The sequence below is a fragment of the Platichthys flesus genome, chromosome 19 (genome assembly GCF_949316205.1).
Source record: "Platichthys flesus chromosome 19, fPlaFle2.1, whole genome shotgun sequence".
In the NCBI taxonomy this organism is placed as follows: Eukaryota; Metazoa; Chordata; class Actinopteri; order Pleuronectiformes; family Pleuronectidae; genus Platichthys; species Platichthys flesus.
In genome coordinates, this window is record NC_084963.1 from 20,008,145 (window position 1) to 20,021,597 (window position 13,453).

The 13,453-nt window shown below is 40.0% G+C and overlaps 1 protein-coding gene across 1 annotated transcript; it reads left to right on the plus strand.

The window, feature by feature from the left end:
• The first annotated feature begins 994 nt into the window (after positions 1-994).
• On the plus strand, positions 995-12,940 carry LOC133974955 (long-chain fatty acid transport protein 2). Its single transcript, XM_062412780.1, has 10 exons — positions 995-1,509; positions 3,856-4,059; positions 4,781-4,939; positions 5,510-5,634; positions 6,303-6,497; positions 6,911-7,001; positions 7,122-7,320; positions 8,572-8,669; positions 10,282-10,412; positions 12,217-12,940. Exons 1-10 carry the CDS (start codon positions 1,029-1,031, stop codon positions 12,391-12,393), a joined length of 1,860 nt encoding a protein of 619 aa, XP_062268764.1. The 5' UTR covers positions 995-1,028; the 3' UTR covers positions 12,394-12,940.
• Positions 12,941-13,453: the final 513 nt, after the last annotated feature.

Below are 13,453 nucleotides of genomic sequence, written 5' to 3' on the forward strand. Positions count from 1 at the left end.
AATAGTGCCACTAAAGGAGACCAGGATATAGTATTTTACCTTTATGCCAAATATGGGAAAATGGGTAGATATAATGTTAATTAGTATTAAGTATCAATTTGAAGCCATGTTGCATGGAATGCATGTTTTTGTGTTCTAATGGTAGATGTATAAGGAAAAACACTTACAGGGTTTCAATTGGACTGTTTTTGCCTTGAAGGTGCTAGAATGTTGTTGTTTTTCTTTACGCAGTGATAAAGATATAGATGTATTAACACATCCATAATGATCCAAAAAGGCAAAAATGTCCCCACGGTCCCCTCAGGGGCTCCAGTGTGAAGGTGTGTACACTTCCTCATCTGTCAGTAGCTGCCTGAGACATGATCCGGATCTGTTGCTGGCAGATTCGGACAGTAACACTGCTCCAGGTGGTTTTGCTGCAGCGATTGCCTTCCAGAAGCGTCTTAGATCAAAGGGAAGTGCGTAAACGCTGGAATATGAGCTACCGAGTGTGAGCTCTGTTCATTCTTGTTGTTAAGCTGTGGAATTTAGGTAAAGAGTGAATAAAAAGTGACTGTGTGGATAACCAGTGTCTCCCCAAAAGGAGTCCACCAGGCTCAGTCTTGTAGGGAGATCAGGCAGGTAGAGCAAGTGACTTTGAGTGCAGATGGCTCAAGAGTTCTGTGTATGTGTGTGTGTTTGTGTGCATGTCTGTCTTATTTTGGTTGAATCACTGTGAGAACATTTTGGCTGGTCCTCGCAAATTCAAAGTGATGTTTGAGGGTTATGACTTGGTTTCAGGGTTAGGGTTTGAATTCGGGTTAGGCGTTTACTTATGATGGTTAAGATTAAGGGCTAAGCTTTATGTCAATGAATGTCCTCACAGCTATAGGGAGACAAATTGTTCATAGCAAATGTGCGTGTATGAGTGAGTGTGTGTGTGTGTGTGTGTGTGTGTGTGTGTGGGTGGGTGGGTGGGTGTGCTATCAACTGCAGGTTTTCTGGAGCCCAGCAACTGTACAGCAGCGGACCAGTGTGGAAGTTTGATCATGATGGTGAGCGTGGTGCTGGGCAGCTTCCTGGCAGCGCTGCTGGCTCTAGTTTTCTACCAGAGGCTGATTTATCCCTTCTTCTGGGTGGATTTGATGTACTACTTGAAACTTCGGAGCTACCGAAAGACGTCGCAGGCTCGCATGCAGCAGGGGATCATCACGTACCTCGACTGTTTCCTCTATCAGGCGACAAGGAAGCCGAACAAACCCTTCATTATCTTCGAGGAGCAGACCCTCACATACCGGGACGTGGACATCAGGAGTAACCGCTTTGCCAACGCGCTGCGGACGGAGATCGGTGTGAAGAAAGGAGACATTGTGGCTCAGTTGATGTGCAACGAACCGGACTTTGTGTGTGTGTGGTTGGGATTATGCAAACTGGGCTGTGAAGTCGCTTTTCTCAACGTCAACATTAAAGCCAAGTCTCTGCTCCACTGCCTACAAAGCTGCGGGGCGAAGACGCTCGTTGTCGGGGCAGGTAGTGCACGTTTCCTCACACGTTTCCTCACACGCAAGGTGTTTAAAGTCATACAAAAAAACCGATGTACGTGCATAGCCGTACAAAACCTTTTAGGGGCCTCTTTCCGCCGAGTGTCAGGGTTCCCAGAATTTAAACAGCACACAGATTCTGAGAGTACAAATGTACAATGTATTTGAATACACGTTGATTCATAACACATCATTTATTAGGGCCCGAGCTCTAACAGTGGGAGGCCCTATTGAAATTGTAAGGATTATTCTGAACGTAGTGAATGGGCTTTTTGAGGGCTTCAACGTACTCAAAAAGTTTCTAAGCAGTAAATTCTAAAGTGGTTGAACCAACGTGGAAGTCAGCAGCGCGGGAAACTCTATCCCCCAACACAACACAAAAACTGAGATTCACAAATCTACATAATCTCTTGATCATGGTTTTGGAGAATCATGACACCCCTGGTCAATACATGGCCTCTGTATCTTGGACATATTTGGTCCAATCGAGTCCAAACTAGACATGTAAGACAAGAGTCGCGACCTGAAGGCATCTATACAGAAATCGTGACTTAAAATCAGTGCGCAGCAGGACATGTATTGTTTTTGGGGTGTCTTACACTGTATTTCTCCTCATCCACTTTGCGAAACCATGTCAAACTGTATGAAATGGGTCTCAAGACATTGATAATGTAGCCATAAGATTACTGTGACTTTTCATCTTGCGGATTATTAATGGCGTGGTATCAAATTTCATCAGCTTACCATGACACACAAAATCGCTGTAACTTCCGTGTTCATGGGTCCATCTCCCTCAAACTACGTGTGTGTCAACAGCCCCCCCCCCCCCCCGAAGATATTCAGATGGCTTTAAGGAATGGGCGTGGCAAAATAACTCACAAATGCCCCCTAAAGGGCAGCCCGACACTACGATTGGTCTACAACTACAAAAATCGATAGTGACATGTGTCCTTTCATGACAACGAAATAAGTCTTTTGGACAGATACCGGTATGCTAGACCACACAGGAAGTCAAAAAGTGTGCCATGACTTTTTGAGGCACTGTTCACACCTGGCATTAGAACACATCTTGACCGATATGATGGCGGTTGCCAGAAATAAATCAATGTATATGAATCCCAGAATAATAAAAATGTTTCAGGTTCATTATGAATCTGTAGCAGACAGTTAAATCCCCATAAATTATATAGAGAGCAAGTGTAATTAAGAAAAATAACTAAACATAAAAAAGGTCATATTTTAAAATGTAGACAGAAGAAAATCTGAAAGAGTATACACATTGCAGTATGTGCTGCGGAACATGGGCTATAAAATATGGAGTAGTAGATAACATAATACTGCTGAATTAAATGTTAGATATTTGAGTCAAAGCTCCAGATATTAATTCAAATTAGTAAAAGTACTTGAGTGTTTAGTGTTATATTACTGGATTATCACTTAATATACTGTTGGGTAGTTAAACTGAACCAACCCTTATCTTTTTAAAGAGGATCAAACGTTTTGTATGTACAATTTTTACCAACTACAGTAGTACAGTGTAGCTCTCAGATAGTATGGATGTGGTGAAGTTAAAGGTAAACTGATAACTGACAGTTGACATGTACAGAGCAAAGTACAATGCCATGACTTCTCCCCTCAATAATCACACTGAAAGTAGGTGTATGTCTGGTGTGCAGTCCCTGAATGTGAGGGATGTGACTATATTGACCAGGGGTGTCATGATTCTCCAAAACCACGATCAAGATATTATGTAGATTTGTGAATCTCAGTTTTTGTGTTGTGTTGGGGGATAGAGTTTCCCACACTGCTGACTTGCACGTTGGTTCAGCAATCTCAGGGTTGTTATCTGTCTTGAACAAAGCAAAGTGTGTATAACTGATAAAAATACAACTGGCCCTGACTTTGAATAGAATGAAGTAGATCGTGTGAAGATATACATGTGTGATAGCTTTTATTGTGCAATAAGTTTTGTAACTTTAGTAGGATAATGACAGCTCAGTAGGTTGCACCTGCAGCTGTGGCAGTGGGTTTGGGTTAAACAGTTCCCGAAGTTCCTGTATGTCAGTAATAATATTGTGAGTTTCTGTCTCGATTATTCATTCATCATTTCACTGCTACTTTTAACCTTGTGTCCGTGTCATGGTTTGACATATAATCACATATTTGAGTTAGGAGGACAAAGTAAGTGGAACACTGTGGACGGATGTATTTAGTCTGATACAACATCTAAAATAACCATTGAGTGGAATCAACAGCTCTCTGTACACATCTTAACTGGCTGTGGTTCTGTGTGATGAAGCAGCGCTCAGATAACCTAATTTCTCTGTTTATCCAGATTTGGTGCATTTGGTGGAGGAGGTGCTACCTGATTTGAAGAAAGACAACATGGCTGTGTGGGTGGTAGATCATAGATCGGCATCCGAGGATGTCAACAGTTTATTGGATAAGATGGAACACATGTCTGGAGAAACCTTAAGTGAACTTCCTAAAGTTGACATCATGTCAAACTTCCTCTTCATTTTTACTTCGGGCACTACAGGTACTGTGTGAGCTTTGTGTTATATTATTACCTATAGGTGGCCAGCCACCTTACAATGTGCATAATTTACAGCTTAACTCTAGTTGAGTACTTTAAGATGAAGTGGCATATGAATAAGTTAATGTGATAGGATCAAAACCAGAAAAGCACACAATGGACATTGAGTTGAAAATGGGTTTTCAGCACTGATTGTAACTCTGAAATTTTTTATTATTAAATGTATTTCTTAATTATTTCTAATATCTGTAATGTCTGCAACCTTTGAGATCATGATTTCGGATGTTGGTCTCATGATTGTAAAGTTAAGAACAGTCTTATTTTCTGATATAAATACACAGTCCTACCAACATAAGTCTCACCAGACAGTGAGTTACCAGCTTAATGGCCATGTCCAGATTGTTGTTTTGTAATGCAAACAAAGACTTAGCAGTTCTTGGCAGTAGGAGCGTTTGGATCCATACAAGACAGGCTGCTGATTCTGCACAAACCACCAGTAACCAAAGTTGGTGGTCCAGCAACTATAGAATGGTTTGGCATAACATTTTGTACATTATGCCCCTGTAAGCTAGGGAAATAATTCAACTAATAGTCAATATTTTCAACTAAGAGGCCATGTGCTTTGAATTTGTTACATGTATAACAAAATGGGACAAACTACAAATTGGTGAGATTGTACAAAACATACAGCTTGTGAACCATTTCTGGTGCCAATCTGTCCCAGGTCTCTCGAAGGCAGCCCGCATAGGACACCTGAAAGCCATAGTGAGTATGGCCTTCTTCGCAGTGTGTGGAGCAACGTCTGATGACATCATCTACATTACTCTTCCTCTTTACCACATGTCTGCTTCCCTGTTGGGAGTTGGAGGATGCATAAACCTTGGTAAAAACAGCCATACTTCAGTCATTGTAGATTTTAAACTCACTCTTTGGTGTGTTTACACATACAATGCTATGTGTTGCACCTTCAGACTGAAAGCCTTGAAATTAAAATGTAATTATACTTTGTGAACTTAATTTTTTACACACATTTAGCACTTTTCCAGAGCAGCATTCCAGTATAGTGATTTCCCTCTGTCTCCAGTATTTATGCTAGGCCAAGGCTACACTCTGAAAACACTAATGATGCACATGTGCAGCAAATGCCGTCAATAATAAACACAATCACAGTAACAGAATCAAGAGACTTCTCTAACAAATGCTTAAGTAAAACAACATGAAGAAGGATTTTGGTTTTATAGGTCCATAAGGAATTCTCACTTCCTCACATTGCAGGAGAAAAGCCTGAAACAAAGAAAAGGAAGTTTCTCTCTTCAGCTATATTTGTAAATGTTATGTTGACATAGTTAAAATGAAGAAAAAGAGAAACATCTGAGTTTCGTGTTGCATATTGTCCTACATTGCTGACTGCTTACCTTTCCATCTTCACAATATTTTCTCTTTTGGATCTAAGGTGCAACTTGTGTGTTAAAAAAAAAGTTTTCTGCCAGTCAGTTTTGGAAGGACTGTGTGAAACACAATGTGACTGTGGTGCAGTACATTGGAGAGCTCTGTCGATACCTGGTCAATCATCCTGTGGTAAGTCCATAAAACATAGATCTTTTTTCTTGGTAAACTATAATATTGGATTTCAAGTTTAAAGGTGCAGTTAAGGCCCCTGGAGTTCACTAATGGGTGGACAATCCTATCTGGACCCAAACCTACACCCAATAATTCCTTGAGAATTGTTATATTTTGACAGAGCCTTTTTTTTATCCGGTGTAGATTTTCTAGATTTTTCAGCACTTTGGCCCAGGAAATTCACAGACGAGTATCCCATCCGTAGTCGCTGAGTGATAGGATTTAGTAAGGTAAGTGAGAAGTGAGTCAGAGAAAATAAAAAAAAGGAACTTCACATTGTGTGCTCAGAAAAGAGATTCTTACATTTTCCCAGTGATCAGGTGAAAACCAGTACTTTAATAGTTAAAGGCAGAAAAGTAAGTCGTCCTAATGTCTGGAAATTCTGTCCTGATGGTGATCATCAGAATCAAGTTCTGTAATCATCCTCAAATGACCAGGAGTATTTTTGATGGGTGATGTTGGGTTATGAAGCTTTGAGAATCTCCCTACTTCTGACACAAATATGTTCAGTGGCCCAAAACCATTTTGAGCATATTTCTTGTCATTTGCGCTAATAAGTACATTGACATCTTTCCCAAAATGTAGGACTATACTTTTGTTAAGTTAAATGCTGCTTTTACCTCTAGATTCCAGAGGAGAGAGCCCACAGGGTCCGGCTGGCAGCAGGAAGTGGTCTCAGATCAGATGTTTGGAAGAAGTTTACCCACCGCTTTAAAAGAATAAAGATCAGAGAGGGTTATGGCCTGACTGAGGCCAGCATCGGATTTCTCAACTACACAGATGAGGTCGGACCGATCGGGAGGGCAAGCTATTTCAACAAGGTCAGGAATAAAAAGTCCTCTTGGACTTTGTCAAACTCACACAGTTTTGACACAGATTTGTGTTTTTGTGGTACAATATATTCATAGGTAAGTGAAATACTTTATAGGTAGATGCTATGGCTTGCATTATGGGAAATGTAGGATCTGGAGCCTTGAAACCAGGTAAATAATATGGCTGAACCAAAACAGCAAAGTTTGTAGGTTGTAAAATAAAACATTTAGCTGAATAATCTAAAAGGCTTTAGAAAGCTATAAGGTGGTTATATGCCACTGCCATACCACACAATCTCCACTGCAATACCTTTTATCTCATTATGAAGTAAAATAAAAGAGGAAATATGAAATGTAAGTATAAAGTCAACATTAAACATCGATCATCAATGTATGATATGTTGTGTTTTTTTCTTTTCCAGCTTTCTATGCCATTTGAGCTCCTTCGATATGATCCCCAATCATACGAGCCAGTCAGAGCAGACTCTGGAATATGCATACGAGCACAAAAAGGTAAATTAATAGCATGCCATGTCTTTTTACATGACAGGGATTTAGTCTGTCAGACATAGCTGTATGTACAGAAGAAGAGCTGATGTGTCCTCTGAATGTGCAGTGTCTTTCTGTGCACAGGAGAGGCAGGGATCCTGGTAGCCCCTCTGACAGCTATGAACCAGTTTCTGGGCTATGCTGGAAACAAAGTCCAATCAGAGAAGAAGCTGCTCAGGAATGTGTTTATAGCTGGCGACGTCTATTTCAACACTGGAGACCTACTGCTCCATGATCACAGGGACTTTCTGTACTTCCATGACCGCATCGGAGACACCTTCCGGTACCATGACAGTGTGTCTGATCAAAACTGTGCCAATGCAACCTTGCTCAAGTATTTGTATCTAACTTTGTTTTAGTTTGTCAACAATTATGATACACAATGTTTTGTTGGGGTCATATTGATTACCATGACTCTGCCAGCCAGCTCCTGAGTAAAAACTCTTGAGAATGTCTAAATTACCCAATGTGAGAAAACAATAGGATATCCATGAGCAAGTGGGTGTGTTGATTATGCAAAACTGAAAAAAAGCTAAAGAGTACAAATATCTCACGATGAAAAAGGGCAGACATACACCTATAAGACGCACACGAGAAAGCTTTTTTCAGCTACACTGTTTACCCCTGAAACTCCAAAGCATTTTGCCTCAGGAATAAACAGTGTTGCAGCCAAAGTGACGCCATCTTCAGACCTAATAAAACAACAGAAAAAAAACCAGAGAGGAGAGTCAGTAGCGCAAGATGTTATCATATGTAAACTGATTCATTCAGTTCAGTGTTCACAAAAATGCAATTTCTAGTTGATTATTAATGTTGGGGCTTCCCGACACTTGGATGACACCACACAAGCAGTATGGAGGCGTGTTATGGGTTTTCTTTCTGTTGTTTTTTTCTATCTAAAGAATGGGTCCCTTTAACTTAAATTGTATTGGATTTAGCTGAAACACGTTCAAAAACATCACCCAACCTTCCAATGGCTTAGTGGTGAGTAGATACAGTAATGATTTTTTTTTCAATTTTCGGTGAAGTATTCCTTTAACAGTGATACCTGCAGAAAATGAATAACAGGAGCAGAGAGGACTGATACTGAGTCCTGTCATATGTCGCTCATCTAGAAAGAGTATTTGGAGGTCCTGTCAGATTCTCCAAATCCTGTTTTATAAAGGGGATATGATGTGAGGGAACTCATTTTTCTTCTGCTTTGTTTGAAACAAAGTGAGCATTTAATGTTGTAATTAGAGAGCACCACAGTCAAAAATAAATGCTAAAAACAGCGTAGGCTACTTGTGTAGGCTATGGTGATCTACACAGAAGTATAAATCAGGGTTAGTGCTATAGTGTCTCACTCCCATTAGAATTGTTTTTCCCGTAGCATCTCCACTTAACCACTATGCCACAATGAATACAGCATGGAGCACAGTAAGGCCTCATACTGAACCACTGGCATAGGAACTAAGAGATGACAGTCAGTCTCTTGAGCACAACTTTTACTCTGAAGTTATTGTTTAGCTGCGTCTAATCTTGTGTTCTACAGGTGGAAAGGAGAGAACGTGTCCACCACCGAGGTGGCAGAAGTTTTAGGTCTTGTTGATTTTATCAAGGAGGCCAATGTGTATGGAGTCACTGTACCAGGTCTGTGGAATCTGTGTTACTCTATAATATATATTACTGCTAAAGTTTTTTTTTGACTTTGTTTATTTGGTATCGAATTGAGAAGCGGGAAATATTAAATTGAGGAGCCACAAAAACAAATTTGAAAGATAATAATAAATATTATTATTATTATTATTATTATTATTATTATTATTATAGAAAAAGAAAGTATCGGCACAAAAAAGCCTAAGTGACCAGGCAGTGTTTGAAGAGTTTTTTTTAAGCTGTCAAGAGATGCAGCATTACAGATTTAGAGTTACAGATGGTGAGCTCTGTCTCCAAAGGTTCGCAGTTTGGTGTTGGGGATGGAGAGAAAATCAGTATAGTATACTGTATGGGTGGAGGAGGTCAGTTAGATATGTTGGGGCTCGGGCATGTTTTAATTCATTTTAATTTTTTATTCAATCAACAAAAACAGTTCTTCATATCAATCAGTGAATCAAATTGAATTTGTACACACCATATTCACAAATCACAGTTTGTCTCATGGGGCTTAAGAGGGTTTGACATCCTATGTCCGTAACCCTCAGCAAGTCAGGAAATACTACCAAAAAAACCTATAGAGAGGACAACATGTGAAAGATTCCTCTCCCAGGACAACAAAATGACAATATTTTAAACATTCATGAGATAGTGTCTAAGAGGTATATCAATGTTTTAGTATTTTTACCCTCAACAAGAGTAACGAAACACTACCCCAAACACCTTTTTAACCTTTTTATCAATGTTTAAGTTAAACATTGAGAACTGGGAGATGATTCCACTGGAGAGGAGCTCATGTGACTACAGGAATGTGCTGGTGCTCAATTAAGTAGAGTGGTAACACAAATAGGATTTTTTTAACCAAACAAATTGTCCCTTTGGAAGATACACCCAGTATTTGTCTAGTTTAGAAGAATGAACCCTTGTATAAGCCTGAATGAAGAGAATCAGTGTAAAGGGACCATCAGACCAAAAACATCCCTGCATTAAACAAAGGATTCACTTTATATCTCAGTGCTGGGTTGGTTCTACACTATCTGAGTTTGTCACACTAAATGCACATTCCACCTTCATATAACCTGAACTGACAGATCTGTGTGAGAACTTTATAAAATGTCACTGATAATAATAATATAGACTAACACAACATATTTTTCACACAGCTTATTACTGCTAAATGGAAAAAAAATTGCCTGTTGCATCTTTGCAAGCACAAACAAGCTATTAGAAGTTTTTATCTCCACCTACTGGAAAAGGTTTACTCTTGTTGAGGCTGAAGGGCAGAGGATGTCACACCTTGTTAAAGCCCTATGAGACAAATTGGGATTTGTGGGCTATGGGCTATAAAAATAACATTTGATTAATGATTGATACTGCTGATGTTTGAATATCAGCCAATATAAATTGCATATCATAACTACTGTCTCATTTGCTGCCTGAACACTATGTAACCTGGCTTAATGACGTTCTGCCACAGAAAACACTGAAGACTACAGAAAACGTTACTGCATTATATCACAGACTAAATAAAGTAAGGCCATGGAAGCACTGCACCTGGTTTCCTCTGATTTATTCAATGTGACTTAATTTTCTCAATCTGTGTCTGCAGGATACGAAGGTCGTTCAGGTATGGCGGCTGTTGTCCTGAAACATGAACACAAATTAAATGGAGCAGAACTCTACCACTGTTTAGTCAGAGCACTTCCTGCATATGCCTGGCCATGGTTTCTCAGAATACAGGTAAGTTATACATTACATTACATTTCATTTAGCTGACATTTTATCCAAAGCTTACAATAAGTGCATTCAACCCCGAGGGTACAGACCCAGGAAGAGACAAATCAAGAAAAAGTACAATTTCTCAAAATAAAGCAAAACTACAAAGTGCATTAAGTAAGTGCCATTTAAGTGATACTAAATTGTTAGTTTCAAAAAGTTGTTAGTATTTTTTTTTAATCAACGCATAGTTGAAGGAGGTATGTTTTTAGTTTTCGGCAGAAGATGTGTAAACTTTCTGATGTCCGGATGTCGATGGGGAGCTCATTCCACCATTTAGGAGCCAGGACAGCAAACAGTTGTGATTTTGATGAGTGTTTAGTTCGCAGTGAGGGAGAAATGAGCCGATTAGCTGAAGCAGAGCGGAGTGAACGTGCTTGGGTGTAACGTTTGACCATGTCCTGGATGTAGACTGGACCTGATCCGTTCACATGGTAAGCAAGTACTAATGTTTTGAACCCGATGCGGGCTGCCATTGGTAGCCAGTGAAGGGAGCAGAGGAGCAGAGTAGTGTGAGTGAATTTAGGTCGGTTAAAAACCAGTCGAGCTGCTTCATTCTGGATGAGCTGCAAAGGTCGGATGGCACTACTAGGTAGACCTGCCAGGAGGGAGTTACAGTAGTCTAGGCGTGAGATGACCAGAGCCTGGACCAGAACCTGCACCGCCTTCTGAGTGAGAAGGGGGCGTATTATCCTGATGTTGTACAGCATTAATCTACGGAAAGGTGTTGTTGCAGTAAGGAAGAGTTGGCTATAGAGTGTCACACCGAGGTTCCTAGCAGTCTGAGTGGGGGTTGACACGGAGTTGTCAAAGTTAATAGTCAGGTCGTGGGCGGGAGAGTCTTTCCCTGGAAGGAAAAGTAGTTCAGGCTTGTCAGGGTTAATTTTCAGGTGATGTGCAGACATCCACTGAGAGATGTCAGTCAGACAGGCAGAGATTTGTGCTTCGGGGAAAAAACAGGATTAGTTGGGTGTCATCAGCATAGCTATGATAGGAAAAGCCATGTGAGTGAATGACAGAGCCGAGAGAGTTGGTGTACAAAGAGAAGAGGAGAGGACCCAGGACAGAACCTTGAGGGACCCCAGTAGTGAGATGACAAGGTTCTGAGCTGAGCCTGAGACACCCAGGTCCTGAAGGGAGGAAATTAGGATCTGGTGGTTCACTGTGTCAAATGCAGCAGTGATGTCTAGCAGGATAAAGACAGAGGAGAGAGAGGCTGCTCTAGCAGTGTGAAGTTGCTCAGAGACAGCAAGGAGGGCAATCTCAGTTGAGTGACCTGCCTTGAAACCAGACTGGTGAGGGTCAAGAAGTTTATTGTGGTAAAGAAAGGGGGAGAGCGGATTAAAGATAGCGCAAGAGTTTTGGAAACAAAGGGAAGAAGAGAGACAGGTCTGTAGCTATTTACTTCAGATGGATCGAGGGTTGGTTTCTTCAGGAGAGGATTTCCTCTTGCCTCCTCCAGAGAATTAGAGAAACAGCCAGTTGACAGGGAAGTGTTGATAAGATGGGTGAGAAAAGGTAGAAGGTCAGGAGCGATAGACTGGAGAATGTGAGAAGGGATGGGGTCAAGGGGGCAGGTGGTCGGGCGGGCGGAGGTTATCAAGGTCAGAACTTGATTGGGAGACAGGGGGGTGAAAGAGGAAAGCGAAGGTGATGAAGATGAAGTTGATGGAAGTGTAGTTATAGAGGGAGGATCAGGTATTCATTGCCTTAACTATATTAGGTGTAACGTTATTTTCTTAATTTTACTCCCTGACTTTGTTTTTAGACCTGTCTGGATGTGACTGAGACGTTCAAACAACAGAAGACAAAGCTGGTCGAGGACGGCTTTAATCCTGATATCACCGAGGACCTAGTGTATTTCTTAGATGTCTCTCAGAAGGACTATATTCTCCTGACTGCATCCATGCATCAAGATATTTTGTCAGGAAAGATCATTTTATAACATTTTAAGACAATTTTCTTGAAGAAAACTGATCACCTGTGTCATGGCCACATTTCAATTGGTCTTTGCTTTGAACCTGTATGAAAAATCATCCAACGATTTGAAATTATTTTTCAGAGTCTTCAAGTATTTAGTAATCATTATTGAATCACCAACCACAGTAGCCTTAACAGATACGATTGATAAGTGTTTCAAGGGGAAATACTTTTATTAATAATTGCATATTTTTTATATATATAGTCTTTCGTATGTAGGAGAATTTTCTATTTCTATTTCTGTTATTTTGTCAGTAAGCCTCCATTTGAATTGTTTACAAAGTTTCTCTATCTTGATAAATGTAGTGTCATATCTACACTTATTTCCAAAGTAATAACTCAGTCAGTAATACAAAAGTCATGCCCTACTGTACTTTACTTTCTCTTTTTAACCGAAATGCTGTTGTCAGTTACGTATACCTATACCTATATTCAATTACAAAATGAGCATGTGGAAATGCTTACAAAATGTATAATTTGTGTGTGTGTGTAATAGTAGTAGTAAGTGATCACGCTCTGTCCTGATTGAGTTTCATTGATGTGGTGTAAGGTGCTGAAACAAAAAGTCATACAAGCAAAATCATCGTAATTGGAGTAATTAGCTGAGTGAAACCCGTATTTAGGTTCAAATGAGAACCTCAGAAAAACAGTAGAAGTATGACTGTTGTTGTACTGTTGGTGCTTTACTTAATTATCTTGAACGATATTACACTCCCATTCTCCCTCAGGATATTTGTCCCACGATTCATTTAGGTCATATTCCTACTGGCCACGACCACTATTTGAATCATTTTTATTTTTCGGTGCAGCCCTTATTTAATTATTTGTGCTATTATAACATTTTCAATTCCTGAGCTGATTTCCTTATTTAGTATAAAATAGCATCAGTATATATCATACCCTATCATTACAAAAGAGTAAACAGAACTAATATTGTCAGTAGTGAAAATAGAGTAGAAAGACTGATATCTCTAACTGGTTTCACCTGAATCACTGTGTAAGTGTAATATTATATATGATAACAA